The sequence below is a fragment of the Eupeodes corollae genome, chromosome 2 (genome assembly GCF_945859685.1).
Source record: "Eupeodes corollae chromosome 2, idEupCoro1.1, whole genome shotgun sequence".
NCBI lineage: Eukaryota > Metazoa > Arthropoda > Insecta > Diptera > Syrphidae > Eupeodes > Eupeodes corollae.
Window position 1 is genome coordinate 42,388,163 of NC_079148.1, and position 20,410 is coordinate 42,408,572.

The 20,410-nt window shown below is 31.1% G+C and overlaps 1 protein-coding gene across 1 annotated transcript in view; it reads right to left on the minus strand.

The window, feature by feature from the left end:
• LOC129946887 (uncharacterized) overlaps positions 1-20,410 on the minus strand; it is a 64,655-nt gene that overhangs the window by 30,113 nt on the left and 14,132 nt on the right. Inside the window, exon 2 of the mRNA XM_056057255.1 lies at positions 9,133-9,315. Coding sequence (XP_055913230.1) covers positions 9,133-9,315 — 183 coding nt within the window. The remainder of the gene's footprint in view (positions 1-9,132; positions 9,316-20,410) is intronic.

The following is a 20,410-nucleotide window of genomic DNA, read 5'->3' on the forward strand; positions in this document are numbered from 1 at the left end:
ATTTTACTTATGTTTATTTTTTAAACTACACCAAGCTCATTGTATGTTTTCGTAATTTTTTAAGTAAAAAATAGGCAACAAAAAATATAATACATTTTAAGGGCTTACCGGTTTACTAATAAGTAAGAGCTTGCAAAGATTGTTTGCGTTGTGAGGAGGCTTGTTTGTAGATATTGATCAATAATCTATGCAGAACTCAGTTTTGTCAGAAGACACCCCCATATGATTAAAATGACAATTCTAGCAAATCATTAAGAAATTAAGAGATTTTTACAACAATTTTGATCCGAAAAAATGTATTTTATTACTGTTAAATAAAGTTGAATTTTATACGTATACGTCTTTATATATTATAAGTCTTTTTAAAGGGTTTTTAACAGGGAAAGTAGAGCGACAGGGACAGATAAGTTAAGGCTTAACGTGGACGCCTGTCTGTTATGGCTTAATTCCACGGTGGACCTACCCACTCTGACGGGGTCGAAGGAAAGCGTCGACCAGCGACCCAGGGGAGCTCGCGCCCGCCCAGCACAATTCTGTGAACATGTTAAGGCATGTTCACACCCCTTGCTGGGGAGCGTAACCTATCTAACGCCTCTTGTACCCAAGATTCCTAGATGTTGGCAGGAACCCTGGATACCATTCATTCCCGCGATTTTGGGTAATCACAGCCAACACGATACTCCCACAAGGGGGCCTACCTCTCAGACAGGCTGGACATGGCCGACCAATGACAATGAGACACCAGAAACGGCCAGGTCCAGGGGCTCTTGTCTCCCGTGGTACCAGAATATAGCTTCCGGTGGAGCTTTCGCAACCGTTCAGGTCACTTCTGGATGAGTCCCTTAAGACTCGAGGCCTAGCAGACTCAGGCATGCACACTCCGTCTTAAGGCCGAGGAGGAAACCACAACCAAATGTGCACACCTTCCCCAATTTTACCACCCTTTTTTACCCAGACTCTAAACGGATGGGCTCGAAGCAAGCACGAGCCAAGCCGTTCAAACCAGCAGCAGAAACTCCCTGTTGGGGATTGCAGCGACAGGGACAGATATGACGCTATATTTCTTGCCGCTCTTTTGACAATTCTCTTCAGTTAAGTTTGGCTTTTCATGATTTAAAAATATGTACGAGCCAACGACGAGTCGAAATTATTGAAATTTACGGCCGAAATTAGGAGTCAGTGACCTCAGTGCTACGTCCAATTTATAATCGTCATAATCGTTCTTGCAGAAGCTCAATTAAGCGTCTATTGGAAAAATTTTAATTCACAGGCACAGTGCATAATTTGACCGCGCCAGTGAGACAAAGAAGTGCCCGTAGTGTCAAGAATATTTATACCGCTGAGGCTTCAGTTGCAGAAAGCCCAAATGTGTCTCTCACACATCGTTCTCAATCGTTTGGCATCTCTGTGACGTCGTTGTAGCGAATTTTACGGAAAGATCTTGGCCTAACATCCTTACAAGATTAAATTGACTTAAGAACTGAAGCCGCTTGACCAGCAGAAGCGCCGTATGTTCGTGAATTAGGCTGAGCAACAACTTGACAACTTGACGATTTTCAACGAAAAATCATCTTCAGGGATGGAGATGATTTACCGCAAAATGTGTGATATTTGCCCAGCAGCAATCCAATAGCACTGCATGAGTCATCATTGCATCCCGAAAAAATTACGGTTTGGAGTGGTTTCGTGATGATCAAGACCGGCACGTTTCTGTGAATGATCGCTACAGTTCAATGATAACCGAATATTATTTTGGCCCAATTGGATGATATGGACTTGGAAGACATGTGGTTCCAACAAGACGCACCACAAACCACACAGAGAACGTCACAATCAATTTATTGAAAACCAAGTTTTAAGATCGTGTTATCTCACAAAATGTAAAGTCGCTTAGCTGCCTCGGTCGTACGATTTGACGCCGTTAGACTATTTCCTGTGAGGCTACGTCAAGTCTATGGTCTATGCCAACAAGCGACGATTGGTGAACTTCGAACGAATATCGAACGTGTTATTGCAGCTGAATCGGCCGATTATTCTTGAAGATTGTCGTCGAAGATTGTTTTCAGCGTCTGGACTTTTGCAATCGTGGCCATGCGAAGAAATCGATTTTCATTCACAATGGCATCGAACGTACTTTCACAGGAATGAAGAATTTCATTGATATATAAAACCGTTTTTGTTTTATTTATTTTGTACGCGATATAAGACTTACAAGACTCAGTGATAATGAGACATATATTTTATATGTCAAAAAAGCACTTTTCACGACAAAAAATACTATTAAAAGATTTGTCAATCCATGGCAAGACCTCTGGAATGACAGTCCTATGCTATAACCATCATGCCACGGGTACTACTAGCTATTCTAAAATTATAATCCTTAGCTATGTAATAATTATAACACTTTTTGTCTATTGTTAAAAACCCTATTCTAGTCTGGTCTAAAGTGACGATTCGTCCAAAAACATAAGAAATAAAAACAAAAGGCCGAAATAATTTCCCTGAAAAACATCAAAAAGAAGATAGAAAACTTTAAGCTATTTGATGAATATTAAAAACAAGTTACAAAGCAGTCAAAGATAATTAAAGAAAAAAGTATTTTTGTATGTTCCTGGGAAAAGATTTTAACAAATATTTCCTGTCAATGGATTTGTGACTCAAGGAACTGACATTTTGGTCAGTCGCTAATTTTTAAAAAATTATTATCTTACACTCAAATATCTAAAGTACGAACGAATTTTTCGAAATGATTTCATTTTATATTGATTTTATTGTTTTTAAATTTAAAAAAATATAGTATCCATCAGAATTTATTGCAAATTAAAGCAAAACACACTTTAACCTTTAATTTTGAATTAAATTTCCTTTCATGACAATTTGGCATATTATTAAATGTAATTGGGAATTCCTATAATTCTTAAGATGTAGAATTATTTAATCCAAGTTTAGCTTTATAATGTTCCTAATTTGGCCTTTAGCTACACAAACCAGTGGAAAACGTCATCAGGCCCATTCCAACTTTTCTGCATTTACCATTTGTCTGTTCTAATTATTTCAAAAACAATTTTTCTATTGTCCTTGCATAATTCATTCTATCTTTATATGTACGTAGATATTAAGTAAAATTTTAAATTGCCAGGATCTGTCTGTTCTTTATGTAAAAGAGTTCACTATACGTAAACCATAATTCACTATTTCAAACATTTTATGTGGATTAACCAACTCTGGAATGGTTAACCAACTCAAAACATAAATCGATTTTCGCAACACTATACGCCCAGCGCCCACAACCACATACTGTCCATTTATTATATTCGGTCTAACCGCAGCATCCTGTTCTCAATTTCCGTTTCTCACAGCTCATTTCCTGTGCACAGACAAAGAATACAACAAAAACAAAAAATAAAAAAGACTAATATAAAGTAAGTACCAGATGAAAAATAAATTAATGAAAACATTCTCGTCCATGTACATACTCATGTACATATATAGCGTATGTTTTATTTCCGGCTATTCTTTTTTAAAATAAACTCATTAAATTAGTTTTAATGTGTTTCAATTTATAGTGAAAGCCAACTGAAGTCCCTTTTTTTGACAATGATTTATTATTTCGTTGTACATTTTGTTGAGTTTTTTTTAAATTATTTTTTTCTTTCATTTCATTTAAAAAAATGCCTTGCGGGTACTTAACTTAAAGAGGTCCCTTAAATTTTAGAAATTAAAGCAATTGCAAATGGTCTGATTGTTTAGTTTTTAAGGTAGGTAGGTAAATTGCTATCTAAGTGCTTTTTGAAATTTCATTTTTAACCGAACCATACGACTTTAAAATGCAACATCACCAATAAAATTTGATTCCATTCGTGTTGTCACTTTTCATCAGACTTTAAGTTTTTTCTTTTTTAGTTTGGAGCTTGACTTGGCATACACTTAACATCTTTACGTGATTTTCATAATAAAAGTGGTTGTCATAAAATTCAGTTCATTGAACGAAATCTAAAGTGAAATGGTATCAGGTATAAGACCATTGAAAGTGTAAGCTTTCGTTCAGATGACCTAAATTTTAATTTTTTTTTAAAACAAAACAAAGTAAAACCTAAAAATGTCTTGAATTTTAAATCCTAAGGTCAAATGCAAATGAAACAAGCGCACTTATTTTTATTACTTTTTAACAACAACGCCAACAACTAGAAGAAGGTTTGGTAGGTACTTTGTTAAGATCGAAAATTATTATCACTTAAGGTTATTTGAAAACACAAGAATATACTAGTACATACATATGTATAGATATGTAACAGTAACAGTTACAAGATTCTCGATTAAGAGAAAAAGCATTTCATTTTGTAAGAAGATTGCATTTTGGTGTATATTTATGGCTCATAAAATGGGTGGAAAAAGGAACAAGTGTCCTTTTCGTGTTTTCGTTCTCTGGTAAAGGAAGAGCGAGCTCTCCTTATTTTGCAACCGAATTTTATTTATTTTTTACTTCAATAGGGTGACCAGTGCATAGTTTTTTTTTGAAATTAATGAAATGTGACAGGTTGTTGGTGCACATATCAAATTATTTTATTTAAAAGCATGTAATAGAAATTCAACACAACTTAAGTTAGGTCATATAAATATCGAAAAATATCAATCTTGTGTCGGTATCGTTTAATTTAGGTTTTGTTTCCATTTGCTCACTCTCATAAGACCAAGATGGCGAGATTAAGAATTTTCACTGAGGAAAATCTCTGTTTATCTTTGTTTATCTCACTTTGTCTCAAAACATCAAATTGTGTTCTTCAGATGAAATCAGTGCTTGTGACAAGTGAACAAAAAAAGAGCGTACAAATAATTTGTATATAATTTGTATTCAAATGAAAATGGTTCTTTAGCTTTCGGGCTGCGTGACAAGGCAGAAAACGTGTGATAATTCAAATAGTACTGTGATCTGCTGAATCTTCTGTGTTAATTTGTATAAAATAAAAAAAAGGATTACTCCTAATAATTTTGTAACAAAATATAACAATGGCTGCTGTAAAATAAGAACAAGTGTAATAAAACCAACTTTCCACACTTGGTCTTATTGCACTTTCAGCAGTTGGCAAATATTACATTTTGACAAAGTGAAATACTTCCAAATGATTTTTACAAATAAGACCGACTTGAAACCACCCTTCTTGGCACATTATAAGATTTGGGGTAGGTGTGAGGTTAAGTAAATGCAAAATTGATCTGCATTAATGAGAAACCATTACGTTGAATGTGAACTTGGTTTTATTACACTTACTTAAAGTGAAATAAGAACAATTCTTGAAATTTGGCTTCATTTCACGGCACTTAAGCAACCTAGTTGCTAGTTTTATTACTCATACGAGTAGAAACAGTCAGAATGAAGAAAAAGCGGGTTGCGAGTATTTTGGCGGTATAAAGCATGAGATTTTATGAGACTTTTTACACAATGTTTAGTGCACTAAAAGGAAGGTATGAGCAAATTTCCACCTTACAATCCATTAGGTTAAACCCTTTTTACTTTACTTGACTTAAGAGTCTTTGATCCATTTCTTGCAATGTTAAATGTATTATTTGATATGGTTAGACAAGGGTAGATGGTTTCCAACCATCCAAAAATAGAACGTCGACTATATTCAAGTTATGGCCGAGAAATAATCCGAAATGGACACAAAAGTGGTTCAAAAATGGCTGCTATTTGAATCATACTGTTTTTTGACAAAACTTTATAATGAAATAAAATGTTCATCAAGAATGTATCCTTGTGTGTGTTTTATTAGTTTTACTTTTGAAACTGAAAAAATAATGATTACAAACTTAACAAATATTTATTATAGAATTGAATAAGAATACAAAATTGATAATAATTGTTTTTAAATTATCGATTGTTTCCTTTGTTTTTTAATTCCAAGTTTGAGAATTATTGTTTTTGAAACATATTTAATTTAGATAAAACGATTACTCCAAATTTTTTTGCCTTGACAAGAGTCGTATTTAAAACAATTAAAGTGTTACCATCGTTTTTCAAGCTTTGGTTTTTCATTACAACTGAATTTTCTAAAAAGTTGTTAGTCTTGCTTACAGAAGACCCTATCCCAAAATATTTGTGTTCATTTGGATCAATTTTAACACTATGGTAAGTTTCTTGGCAATCTCTTCGGTTTTAATTTGACTTTAATTCGTCCACTTTTTGAAAAAAAAAAACATAAACATATCTTGGAAACCCTTCAAAAAGTCTTAACCTCTTAATTTCAATTATTCACATGGCTGCAGCTTATTTCTTGTAAATTATTTTTGGAAAGAAAAAATATTTAGTAAGTTTTTTTTTAAATTAGGGCTTGTAAAATTTTAATATTTTGTTTTTGTTTTCACCAATTTCTCAAAAAATATGTTTATACTCCGTTTTTTTTATTTTGTCAAAATAAAAGTGTTTTAATAATCCAAGAAAAAAAAATAAAGACACTTCAGTCACACTATTCCGGAAATTTCATCGTTGTTTTTGAACACATTTGTTTGTATGTAATATATGTGAAATTGTAAATAAGGTTCCAGTCACATCCAAAAGTTCCTCCACAATCGTTTTCGTCTTCGTTTCTTGTACAGAGATCAAAACGAAGAGAGTACAAATGCAGACGGATACCTATAAAAAGAATTATTTCTTTCATCCTTGTTTTTGTTTTTCTAAATTGAAATGCTCCAATCAGGTCAAGGTTACTTCAATACACTATAATACACTATACAAAAAATGACGTATAAAGATACGCTCGCATCCTCCAGAATAATCTACTATATATTGTACATATTTGAAAACCAACAGGAAAATCAGAGAAACGAAATGTAATGAAATGAAAAATAAAACAAGAGATGCGTTCACAGCTAATTTCTCCTAACGAGGTTAATCCGTTTGTTCATCAATTTGCATTAATGTCAGAAATGTTGTCGGTTTGGTCCTTTGCTTTGGTTGGATTAAAATAAACGTTAGAGTTCAATATTGGTTTCATAGAAAAAAGAAGTAATTACTTCATTTAAAAAAAAAAAATTAGAAAAACTTTGAACAATGTTTTTCAGTATGGTAGAATTTTTGATTGGAGTCCCTCTCATCTTAAAATTATTTAAATGTAGAGTTTTTAAATGAAAACAAGCTTTCTTTAAGGAAAATCAAATAATTTTTATTTCATTTTAGAGAGGAAATCTACATGTCTTGATAATATCACGAATCCTACCCTTAAGGGATTGACATTGGGTTGTCCAAAGTTGTTAAATCACAAGATCTTGGTGATCACCTATTTGAAAAATAACGCACTCTGGAAATTTGTCTTTCACAAAAAGACTAAATTTCAAAAGATGATAGCTCCAAAAGTGACAACTGCCCTTATAATGGTCTCTACAAAATAAAACCTCTTATTCGAAAACAATACGCAAAATAATTCAGAATAAGAAATCTGAATTCTCCAAGTTTTGGACTCACAATTGAAAATGGTATAAGCTTTTATCTTTTAACGAATGTGTTTAAATAGAATAATTTCTTGGTAAAGCTCATAAGCAACTGCATACAACCGACGAGGCTTTTAATATTTTTGTACAGCATCAAAGTTAGTTATACTTCAGCTTGCGTTCTCTTTAACTGATGTGAATAAAAAATCTAAATAAGAACCACGACGATGATGACGGACACTAAGTAATGATAGCTATTTGTCTATAAGCATATAGAAATTCGAGAATTACAGAAATTTACCTTCAAGCTTACTTTACATAGGTACTAAATAATATGTGTACGTATAATTTGCTTAGCTTAAGTAATGTAATGATTTCATACTTGATTAGCATAGTTAAGGTACCATGACGATTATAATCTTCTCTTTTGAATATAATTATAGTTAGAGTTAGGCAGCTATTCAACTACTTTGCAAAGGCTAAGCGGATATGTGTGAAAACATAATAAGTAGTTTGAAATTAGTTAAAATTTAGTGTAAAGTATTTTTCACTCTTTATACAACATAATTTAGGATAAATGCTAGAGTTTAAAATAGCTTAGGAAATATTATTATTATTTTAACATTTTTTACTCGGTTATGGTCATTATAAAGGTATAATGTAAGAAAATATCACTAGGTAGATTAATTTTAATGCTGAGGCCTAGTTTATCTTGATTTATAATGAGAATTAAAAGTTAATCCCGGGTGAGGTAACATTGAGTACATGAAATTGTATCCTTGAATTTTGGGTATAATTACTGCAAAAATTATTTTAGTGTTAAATTTGCAATAATTATCTAACAAATCTGAATTGAACAACTTTGTCTAAATAAGCTGTTAAGCACTTTTTTGTGTCATTGTAAATTGATCTGTTTTTATAATTGTGTTATAAAAAGTGATTTTTAAAAGCTATAAGAACATTTAAACAAAAAACACATACAATTTAAAAAATGCATGAATCGATTTGAATCGATAGTACGGCCCATATAATTCAATGTTTGAAGATTATTTCATTGAATTTGACCTTGACTGCGTCTCAAATGGTCCATGCACTTTTTCCAATTTCGGCATGCTCTTTCCAGCATTTCGGCCGGTATCTCATGAATAAATGTTGTTTTCCAATGCATCAATTGAAGCGGGCTTGTTTGTATAGACATGAACGGCCAATTGACCATTCTCGAAAGTGAAATAAAATGTTCACCGAACTCACCTCCCAATGAGTCCATTTTTGCGCATGCTGTGTGGCATTTGGCACCGTTCTTGCACTTTGGGCAAAAAAAAAAGTTGGAAATCATCTCACGGTAGCACTCACCATTCAAAGTTACGTTACGATTCGCACAATCTTTGAAGAAGTTCGGTCCAATGATGCCACCCGCCCATAAACCGGGCCAAACTGTGAATTTTTCTGGATGCATTGGTAGCTCTTGCAATGCTTCTGACTGATATTCACTCCAAAATCGTCAATTCCGCTTATTTACTTTCTTAACAGAATTGTAATTCATTGTTCATTGGAAGACGATTCATGGTTAAATTATAAACCAAACAGAAGATGTTTCACAGTGAAACAAAACAAGAAACGTGCATCAGCTGTTTAAACCAGTGTTGCCAAAAAGATAATGGCTAAAAAATCACCCTTTATTTTGCATGGAAAAAGTAAACAACTTACCACAAAATGGTATTCCTTCGGGCATCCATGTTCCTTTATCGCATACTCTACGTGCTGGTCCAAGAAGTTCAAAACCTCTTTCACACGAATATGATGCAACAGTACCATGATTCAAGCTTGAATTTGAAAACACAATTGAACTGTGAGCTGGTGAGCCTGGAAAACTGCATATTGTTGAAACATCTAGAACAAAAAAAAGGAAAATGGTTTAAAATTGCAAATTGAATGATTTATTATTTTTTTCTAAAAAAATAGTAAGAATGTATATATAATATATTATTCTTCTAGTTAACTTATGAAAATAAATTAAATATTTGTTTATAGCTTTGTTTTTATAAAAAAATCTTTTCAAAAAAGTGAGAAAGTAAATTTGTAGCACGATTAAACGTAAGGAAGCAGAATCTAGTGATGTTCAATTTAAAAAAACAAACATTTTGAAGTTCCCATAGGAAGTTAATTTAATTTGTCCGATTTGTCAAATTAAAAATTTTGACATTTCTCTACGTTTCAAGGCCCCTAGAGTCGAAATATGAAACATATTTTTAGAAAAACATTAGCGACTTTTTTTCGTCGTCCATAGCTCAAGAACCAGAAGAGATATAGACCTTCAAATAAATTTTGTTATACAGACAATAATGCAGTTTAAAATAAAATGCACGACTGGGTCGCACGAACTTGCTCCTGTATGCTAAGAGTCTGTTTAAAAAAGTACTTATATAAGATTTAAAAATATACCTGTAAATTAAGTTTGTCTTCAAAGATATAAATGCCATTATGTACAATTGTACATAATGAAAACCATAGGACTCTCATGAGCAGAAACTTTTAGAGCGACCAGATGCATAGTCGTTGGCGTGGCTTTAGTATCGAAAGTGGAGAAATTCAGCGGGAGCGAGAGAAAAATATTATTTCCATTCCCATAAGCAGCCAGCAGAATAAGGGAGATAATTAATTTTCGACCCAAAAAGTCTACACAATTTCCTTCATTCTACTTGAGTCTATCCTTGTATATATTTTCACATAAAGAGCTTCCATATGAAGGTTGATGAATTTGTTTTTGTTTTATTTATATCAATGCACTTTATATAAAAAAACAAAATAGCTTAATATTGTATCTAATAACGGGATGAAACAAACTTTTGCATGCTTAAGTCAGCTGTTTAGGATCTTTTACCGATATTTGTTTTTATTTACATTCATAAGTCTGCTTTTACTTCGGTACGATCTTTGTATATGAAAAATGGTTTGTATTATGTATAAGGCTACGATGCGATTCAAAGCTTTTTTCCTTTAGATAGAGCTTTATTGTAATTTCATATTAGAAGAATCAGGATGGAAAATAAATAAGATAAGAAAGAGGCAGACCATGAATGTTTAAATTGTAAAACGATCGCCTATTGGTTGTGTAGTTAGGTAGCAGGTAGATGTCTAAAACGAATAAGCATTGGCGTGCTTAGCTTTATGCAGATAGATAGATAAGGACATGTTTATGATGATAATAAAGGAATGTTATTGGTAGCTAAAAGGTACATACATTCCTTCTTTACTATAAGTTTTCAGCGCTAGCATGAAGTTTTTACGTTCAGTTTATTTATTTTGTTAAAGTTTAAGAAAATAACAAGCATACGAACAGGTACAAGAAATTGCTATTGATGTTTTGTTTACAGTCAGGCTTTTGTGCGTTTGGGATTTTAGTTATGAAGTGACACGTAAGCAGTAGTTGTAGAAGTCGTACGTAATACTTTTATAAATAGGTATAATGTGTATACGTTGAAAAAGTGATTCTAATAGTAAATACATATACATACTCTTTCTGGCCCGTTTTTTTAACTTGTACTAAGTTTAGATAGGCGAAGGAAAGTAAATCATGTGTGAAACAACCTTATTCGTAAAGAATAATATTTTAAAATCACATATACAAAGTTACCAAGATAATACTTCTTGATAGGCACTTTAAAATAGACTGTTGATTAAATATATCATATTCGTTAGTCCGATACAGTTGCGCTACATGGGCGGCCATTGTTGGTATTTACAATAATTTTAGTTATAAAAATATATAAATATATATGTACCAAATGCACTAATTTAGATAAAAGCTAGGAATGTAATTACAATTTTGTCAAAATAATGCGCTCTTTCGGGCTCATGCACAGTTAAAATATTAAAAAAAAATTATTTTAATATTCAAAACTTTGCCCGAAAAATAAGTTTGTCTTCAAAAATTTAAATGCCATTTTATAAATAAAAAAACATTTTATTTTTCAATTTTTTTTATGAAAATCGTTAGAGCGGTTTTTTTTTAAATTAATTTTTTATATATAAAATTTTTGAATTTTGTTCTAAAAATATTTTTGGTACTCAGTTGTTTAGAGATTGTTAATATACGCTATACGTTTGAATTTCGTAAAAAACTGTTGAAACGTTTTTGAGATATTGAATTTTGAAAAAATAAAATTCAATATTTTTTTAAAAATCAAAACAATAAAAAATTGCACTTTTGATAATCAAATATTGTTAAAGTAATATAAGAGCTTATTCAGAAAAAAAAATTATTGAAATCGGTTTATAAACTACTGAGAAAATTAAAAAACAAAATAACGGTTCTATGAGCGGTACCTTTCCTGAGCAATACAAAAATTTGTTTTTCTTATTAAAAGAAGCCAAGTTAAAAAATAAAATTTTAGAGAAAATTTAAAGAAAATCTATCGGTTTGTTTTTGAGAAAATTCGAATTTTCGTTTTTTGCCCAAAAATATTGTATGGTGGCCACTGTTAGTTTTGATCTTAAAAAAAAAATGAAAAAAACGCCTAACGCGAATCTGCTCAAAACCTTAACTTCCAAGTTTGAACTCAATCGACCCAATGGTTTAGGCTGTAGGAGCGTGGACAGACAGACAAAACCGACCGGACGGAATCGCGGGACCCACTTTTTTCGACTTGTCTACCATCGTAATATCATGTTTGATTAAAATCTCGAGTTCGAAATTTTGCACGAATGCAAAACTTGCCATATAGTTCCTATATGTCGCAAGTAAAAAAGAGGAACATTTTGGTTAACCCTAAATATCTCATGAACCAAAAACGCTAGAGACTTGAATTAAATCAAATATAAAATGGTGCAACGTGATACCAAGCAAGTATATTTTTTGACAAAAATCCAATTAATAGTTTTTTTATAAATAAAAAAGAACCGAAAAAAAGAATTTATCAACTCAAAAATTTTACGAATACAAAATGATTTTATCTCAAATAAATTTTGTGCAACGAAAAATAACGTTTTTAACATCTGGTATGATTTTGAGAAAAATCGAATTGACAGTTTTTTTTATAAAAAATAAAAACCTAAAAAAAACATTACTCAAAGTTGATCAGAATTGAATTTTGACTGAAATACCTTTTCAAAACCTTGAGATATTGGCTTAAGAAAACTTTTATCGTTTGAAAAATATTGTTGTCAACATTCAGTCAAATTTTGAGAAAAATCGAATTGAGAGTTTTTTTACAAAAATAAAAACCTAAAAGAAAATTTAACAAAAGTTGGTAAAATCGACTCTAATATCTTTTCAAAACTTTGAGATATTGGCTTTCAACTTCTTTAAAGAAAATCTATTCAAAAATAAAAACCTAACAAAAAAACAAAAAAACAAAACTAAACATTGGTAAAATTTACTTACGACTTAAAAAGCTTTTAAAAATTAAAAATATTGTCTTCAAACTCTTTTTAATTTCAACGAACGTTCCGTTCTTTCATGAAAAAAATAAAATCTACAAAAAAATAGTACGCAAATTTAGTAAAAATTCATGTTCGGTTCTTGATGTCTCTCAAATTAATTTCATTCATCTATTTCAAAAAAGTTATTCGTTCTGTTTGAGTTCTTGTAATTTCTATTCTTTTATTTTTTTTTCAAACGCACCTAACTCGGAAAAAAAAAACAGTTTAGAAAATTACAGAAATTCGAAATAAGGGCACCGACCTAAGAATTGATTTCAATTTTTTTGTTTCGAAAATCTGTAAAGATGTTTGTATTCAAATATTATCATAGATTTGACTTTTTGAAAGAATTTGAGATATGGAGATATTGAAAAGCTTGACTTATGTCAAATTTGTCAAACAAAAATATAAGAACATATTTCTTCGGTCCTTTTATTGAAAATGTAACAATTATTCCATGGAAATTGTTGAATTTTGTCAATGTTGTTGAATTTTGTCATTGTAAATATTGAAGGCTTTGAGAAGGCTTATTTTAATAATGGTTGGTGTTTCCGTTAGATTCTTTTGGGGCGTTTGACATTTGACAAAATGTCATCTTAAAACTCTCTTCTTTCCACTTTATATTTAAAGAGAGAAAGGAAAGTGAGAAATTTGTCAATTTAAAACAAAGGAAGTGCAAGCGAGACAAAACAATGAAATTTTGTATATGGTTCACCTCAAAATCGCTTAACTTAAGCACCGTCATTTATAAATATTAATTTATTTTGACATAAAATAGGAGCGAAACAAAATACGTAGGTGTCAGAACATATAAATTTCTATTTATGCGAAAAATTGGCAACTGTCCTTTATTTTTTAACAGTTTCATAAATATCAATTGATAAATTGCTACCCGACACATTTGTCAATTTGTCAAATAAAACTCAAAAAACTTTGCTTTAAAAACTGCGAATTTTAATAATGTTCACCAATTTTATAATTTCAATGCGTTGCTGAAGAATATATTGTTATACTTTTAGTAATGGTGTAAATTTTACTTTGCAAATGTAAAAAGATGACAGCTTTAAAAGTGACAACTGCATAAATACTTGGTTTTTCATAATGAAAACTATTTATATGATATGTAAAATTTTATTTCAATACCAACTTGACAAAAATATGTATGAGCAAACATTGACATAAGCATTTTAAACAATTTGTAAAAATTTAATTTTGCATTCCTCCCTTAAATATTTTAAAAATAAATAAATAAATATGGTGGCGCAACCGTTCTTTGAGAACGAAGGTCTACTTACAACTCTCAACCATTTTTGTGTTTCAGCAATGTTGTCAGAGATGGAAAGGATCTGCAGTTTTAAGCCTAATTTAAGAAATCACAATTCTTCGCGAAAAGCAGTACAGGTGATAAAAAAAAGTTTAGTTGGCTCAGGCATGGTTTAATTCAAATACCTCTGGCATGATAGTCCAACGCACTTTCCATCAAAACACGGGTGCTACCTTAAATAATTTAACTCTGATAATATCACCTCTAAGAAACACCTTTAAAACATACGTTGGTCATACTTTTAAGTAAAGAGATTTGTTCTTCAGCTGGACTACGCGAATGTGGAATAATTTGCCACAATCCGTCTTTCCTTGTCATTTCAGTATTTACTATTCGAAACTAATTTGAAAAAATCCCTCCTTTCAAACCCTCTCTTTTTTGTCTAATGCTCAAACTCTGCTGAAAACCCCTTGAATACACTCATGATACAAACAAAAATGCGGAATATCATGAACATACATCAAACATCAAAAACCTACTTGTAGCTATATCATTTGGAGTAATTATTATTGGCAACATTGTAACTATATTTTTTTTTCATCACATGCATCAACCCTTACCTTCATAAATAATTCAGGACAAACCCGTATAGTATACTTATCTTACATCAAAGAGACAAAATAAAAACACAGCAATAAATCGTATCTTCAAGTTATTATATTCTTTCAGATCTAATTACGATAAGACATTCAAAAGCGTACGATCATATATGACGAGGTCGCATCATCAAATTGACAAGAAGGTATGTATTTTCAAGAGGATTGCCTTACATTGTCTTGCCTTGGCTTACCTTAACTTTACCAGAAGAGCACCTTCGATAGCATTATTAAGTCAATGATTAGTCAAATAACAAGGCATCTCATGGGCTTTCAATTCTTTATGCAATAAAAGCCTCCCCAAAGTCCACCCCTCTTTCGCTTTGCTTTGTCAAAAGCCTGCACTTCAGGTTCGAAAGAATCACTTGCTATGAAAGATGGAAGTGCATTCTTACGTGCAGGCAGATAGATATATATGCAGGTATGTATGTTTTTTTTATATAATGGACACTGATTTACAATGCAAGATTTGAAATCGCTAGAAGCACTTGCGGTGCCTGGGCACCAATCCGTTGAGCACACATAGATTGGTAGTTGCTCATATAGCTGGTGGCTAGTGTGTGGTTTGGTGTTTTCTGGTGAGTGAATTGTTGGACATAAAAACAGATCACACAGAAGGTAAGGTATACATAGATAGATAGGTACCTAGGTATGGACTGGACGTATCCATCGTCGGTAAGTAAGCTAGGCTATGAAGCTGCAGTTAGCTTTTGAGGCTTGGTTAATAAATACTGATGGTTGTATATAGTGCTGGTGATCCTCTCTGTCAGACAAGGCGATAGACCGTTTGGATAAACTTGCTTGAACCGCATGCCAAGTGGTCGTTTGTGCCGATACTACATACATACATACAAAAAAGATAGTTATTGTTATACAACCGACAATTTCATAACGGTCAAATGAAAATAGAAATTATAGCCACTTTGTTGCTTTTGTTGTTTTTGTTGTAGTTTTGATGGTGAGGTTGTTTTTGTTTTAGGTTTGATATCCCATTAAAGGAGACCACACTGTTTCCTGGTATGACAGCTTTCAAACTTGCTAGACCGGGTGGGGATGGGTTGGTTGCCTCCTGGCTTCGAGTTATAGCATCATCCGAAAAGAGGTGTTTCTTTCTATACACACTGGAAATTATAGTTAAATCTACTTTGCTTAGCTGCATAACCAGTATTAAAAAAAGACTCAAAACAAAAACAGATTGGTTTGCTTGCAGAAGCAACCAACATAAATAGCACAATTAAATATTAAGTAATAAACAATTTAAAATTTTGAACTCAAACGAAATGCAAAATTAAACAACTCCTCCTTCGTGTTTAAGCGATTTTTAACTATTTCTTTACAGCGGAGCCTTGTAAATTTCATCAAGTGAGGGTGGTTCAGTTAACAAACTCTACTTAACATTCTTTAGAAAAACCATCCGTGATTTCAATGAACTTTAAGAAAATTAGTCTAAACTCAAATACATAGTTACGATGCACAATATATGAATTATGGAAAATGTTGAAACGTGTATGTAGAGGGGGGAAGGGGGTTGCATTTAATTGAACATAAAACAGAGTGATCCATAAGAAAAATATACAGTATGATTCCAAAAATACAACATATTCCAAAAATGTCTACATATTTGAGCGGTTTTCGTGAAATTTTCAATAAAAACAGATGCACCTATGATACAAAAAATTCAAGCCAATATCGGTCAAATATCCATTATACCAGAAGTCGTCCTATAAATGACTATGGAAGTGGGTGAATATGGACGGGACACACATTTTGACAGACAGGACGAACAAATTTTTTAAATGATAATTCCAAGTATTCGTCGATTGTGTTTGGAGTTCTGGAGCGTTTTTAAAATTGAATTGAAAATAAAGATTTTGAGATGAACTTGCTTTTAAATAGACACAATTTTAGAGTTTTTGTGAGGACGTAGAGTATTCAAAATAAAAATCTCTATTTGTAAGTATACCACAACATTATCAGTATATACATACACAAGTCTTCGAAGACGATGAAGAAATAGGAACCTACTCTTTTCAACTTTAAACGAACGTCCTAACGATTTGATGATAACAAATACGTGATACAAAATATCTAGAAATATGTACTTCTAGGTAAGTACAAATTTAATCAACGTACAGTTAAAGTACTTTGTTTTCAAACATGTCTCGGTTATAAATGTTTCAGGGTGGGGTTTCTAACATATTAAGAAAATGCTTTTTTCTAAGAAAATCGCTTTAAACTAATTTGAAACCTTAAGAATTTTAAAAGTCGAAACATTTTTTAGACATAACATTTAAAAAAAAAAAGCAAATCGATGTCGAAATTTATGCAGGCCATACAAAAAAGACACAATGGGACTCTTGACATCCTCGTCCTGTTCTTGTCTTTTTTTCATTTGTGTAGAATTCCTCTGTATAAGACAGCTTTTTCAAATGAAAATTTGACTCCTTTTGGGACGTAACTCATATTTTGACATTTTCAAAGAAAAGGTTCATGTAAATATTTTTTTTAAAAAATGTATTGTTTGAAAACGATGACTCTTTCTAAACAAAATAATGTATACGTATATCGCTGTAAAGAAAAAGGTTTGTCAATAACAATAAACGGCTGAGTGAGGGCCAAAGCATCATATTCTGTTTATGAAAATTTTTAGGGAGCGGTACGATGGAGCACAAACTAAGATCTCTTGTAACCAAATCTCGCTTTTTTTTAAATCTCATACCAAGAATCTCGCATTTTTAAATTAAATAAAAATAAATTAAAATCTATTGTTAACAATTTTTTTAAGAGCACTAGCATCAAATTAATTTTATTTAAAAATGTTGCATTATTATAATATTGCCAAACAAAATCTAGCTTTTAAAATTTATTGATAAGTTTCGAAATTTAAGTCTGTGAGATTTTAATCTTGATTTTGTATTTGCCAGGTTTTTATATAAGAGTTTTCGTAATGCGAGTTTTTTACCTTCTCATAGGAAGTTATTGTAATGGGTCCGATTTTTTAAATTGAAACTTCTAAAATTTCTCGACGTTTCAAGGTCTCTAGAGTAGTTCGTAAGTCTGTATGCCCGTACGTCCGTACGTTCGCGACGTTTGTTGACGTTGTCCATAGCTCAAGAACCAGAAGAAATATCGACTTCATTAAATTTTGTATACAGATAATAATGCAGAAAGATGCAGAAAGGGCTCTAAAGAAAATTGCGTTGGTGGTTTTTTACTATATCAGTTTAGTGACCGTTTTAGTTAGCCCTAAATATCTCACGAACCCAAAACACTAGAGACTTGAATTAAATTTTATATAATATATTGTAATGTGATAAAACAAATATATTTTTTGAAAAAAATCCAATTAACGTTTTTTTTTTAACAAAAACTGAACAACAAATTTGTCATTTTGAACATTTTACATATATAAAATGATTTTATCTCCAAAACAATTTTGTGTAACGAAAAATAACGTTTTTAACATCTGGTAAAATTTAGAGAAAAATTGATTTATTTTTTTTAAAAACCTAAAAAAAACATTGCTCAAAGTTGGTAAAAATTGGATCAAATATCCATTCAAAAATTTGGGATTATGGCGTCCAACTTATTTTTTCTTTTAAAAAATATTGTTTTCAGCATTCAGTAAAATTTTGAGACGTTTTTCTTACAAAAAAAAGGCTACAAGAAAATTAATATATGTTAGTAAAAATTGATTATAAACTCAAATAACTGTGCAAAACTTTGAGATATTTGCTTCCAATCAATTTAATCCTATAAAAAATATTGCTTTTAACATTCAAAAAATCTTGAGAAAAATCGAATTGATAGTTTTTTACAAAAACTAAAAATCTAAACAAAAAATTAATAATTAATAATAGTTGGTAAAAACTAATTTTCGACACAAATAACTTTGCAAAACTTTCTGATATTGACTTTTAACTATTTTTGTCTTTTAAAAAACATTGCTTTCAATATTCACTAAAATTAATAACATAAAGGAAAAATCTACTTGACAGTTTTTTTTACAAAAAAATAAAAATCTAACAAAAAAACAATACAAAAACTTGGTAAAAAATTACTTTCGAATCAAATAGCTTTTAAAAATTAAAAATATGATATCTCTCAAATCGATTTCAATCTTCCAATTTTTAAAATTTTAAAAAATGCTACTAAAATTGGTGAACATTTGTTTTCGACTAAAAATCTATTTAACAAAACTAGATTTTCAAATTAAACTATTTCTTTATATATATTCAACTGACAATTTTTTAACACAACGCGAAAACCTACAAACCTTTAAGCAAGATAAATGGATGGACGGGATAGAAAGTTATCAGTTTGAATCGCACCCCCGCCTCTTTTTAAAATTAGACTTATTAGACAATTTTCTGTCACCAATTCACATATTTTTGACATTGCTTCTTTCATCTCATTGAGAAACAACATGGCCAGGAAACTTTTGTTGCGAAATTGCGATTGTTCCGTTGATTGTGTGGCATGCGTCATCGTTTTGTATTCATCATTATCTTCTAATGAAAATCTTCAACTTAACAGGGGCTCCGGCAATAGCCTCATTTTCGAGTGAGAAAAGTCAAATGATATCAATATCTAAGCTAAGCTGGAAAATAGCCGGAGAAAAGTCGGGTAACAGAAGATGAATTAGTTTTTTTATTAATTACATCAAGAATATTGATCATTAAAGCCCAATCAAATAAACATTATATATTAAATCAAGAACTTATGATCCAACACCCAAACCGATATCAATATCGTTTGCTCTAAAACCACACGAAAAGGCCTTATCACTGATTTTCCAATAAAAATTCGGATCATATCAATGCATTTCAAGGAAACAACAGCGGGCTATTCAAAATGAAATGAATTAAAAACCCAAAGGATCTACTTTTGGATCCTTTGTGAGATGTAACTAAAAAAACAACAACTTAGGTATTTATTTTAAAATCTTGAGAATAAAAAGTTAAATTATTGTAGAGCTTCTACAAAATATGTTTTTTAAAACTATTTTTTGGGCCAAAATCCTGATTTTATGTAGGCCACTCCAAACACGAAAAAGTAAAGAAAATAATATTAATAAATTATTCACATTTTACTTGAAGTTATTTAAAAAAAATTCGTACAAAAGCTATGAACTTCACAGAAATACAATTCCACAGTCAAAACCCACTTTGTAGGTGCTATTTTAATGAAATTAAAACAAAATTCTTTCTTTAAACTAACGAGACCCTATTTAGGCTTCCAATTCAACATTTTTTTTTCTTCTTCGTAGATAGAACAAATTTATATGACGTAAATGCGAAACTCCAATTCCATAGTCATCTTTCAAATTGGCACCTATTGTATTTATTTAATAATAATTTTCAAACATCACCTTTCCTTAATACTCTTTAAAGTTGTTTCTAATAATAAGTAATTGCCTAAGGCTTTAAGCCCACAATATCTTTTTAGGTCACACCTGTTCTATTCTATTGAGTTGGCTTATGAGTATATACAATATAATCTACAAATTTGATTTATAGTAAAACTACAAAACTTCCAACCAAACAACCAAATTTCATTGATACAAGTTAAGTAACTGGATTCTCCGCATCATCATCATCATCAGTACCGACGAAAACACCCAAGATACTCTCGTCCACGTCGA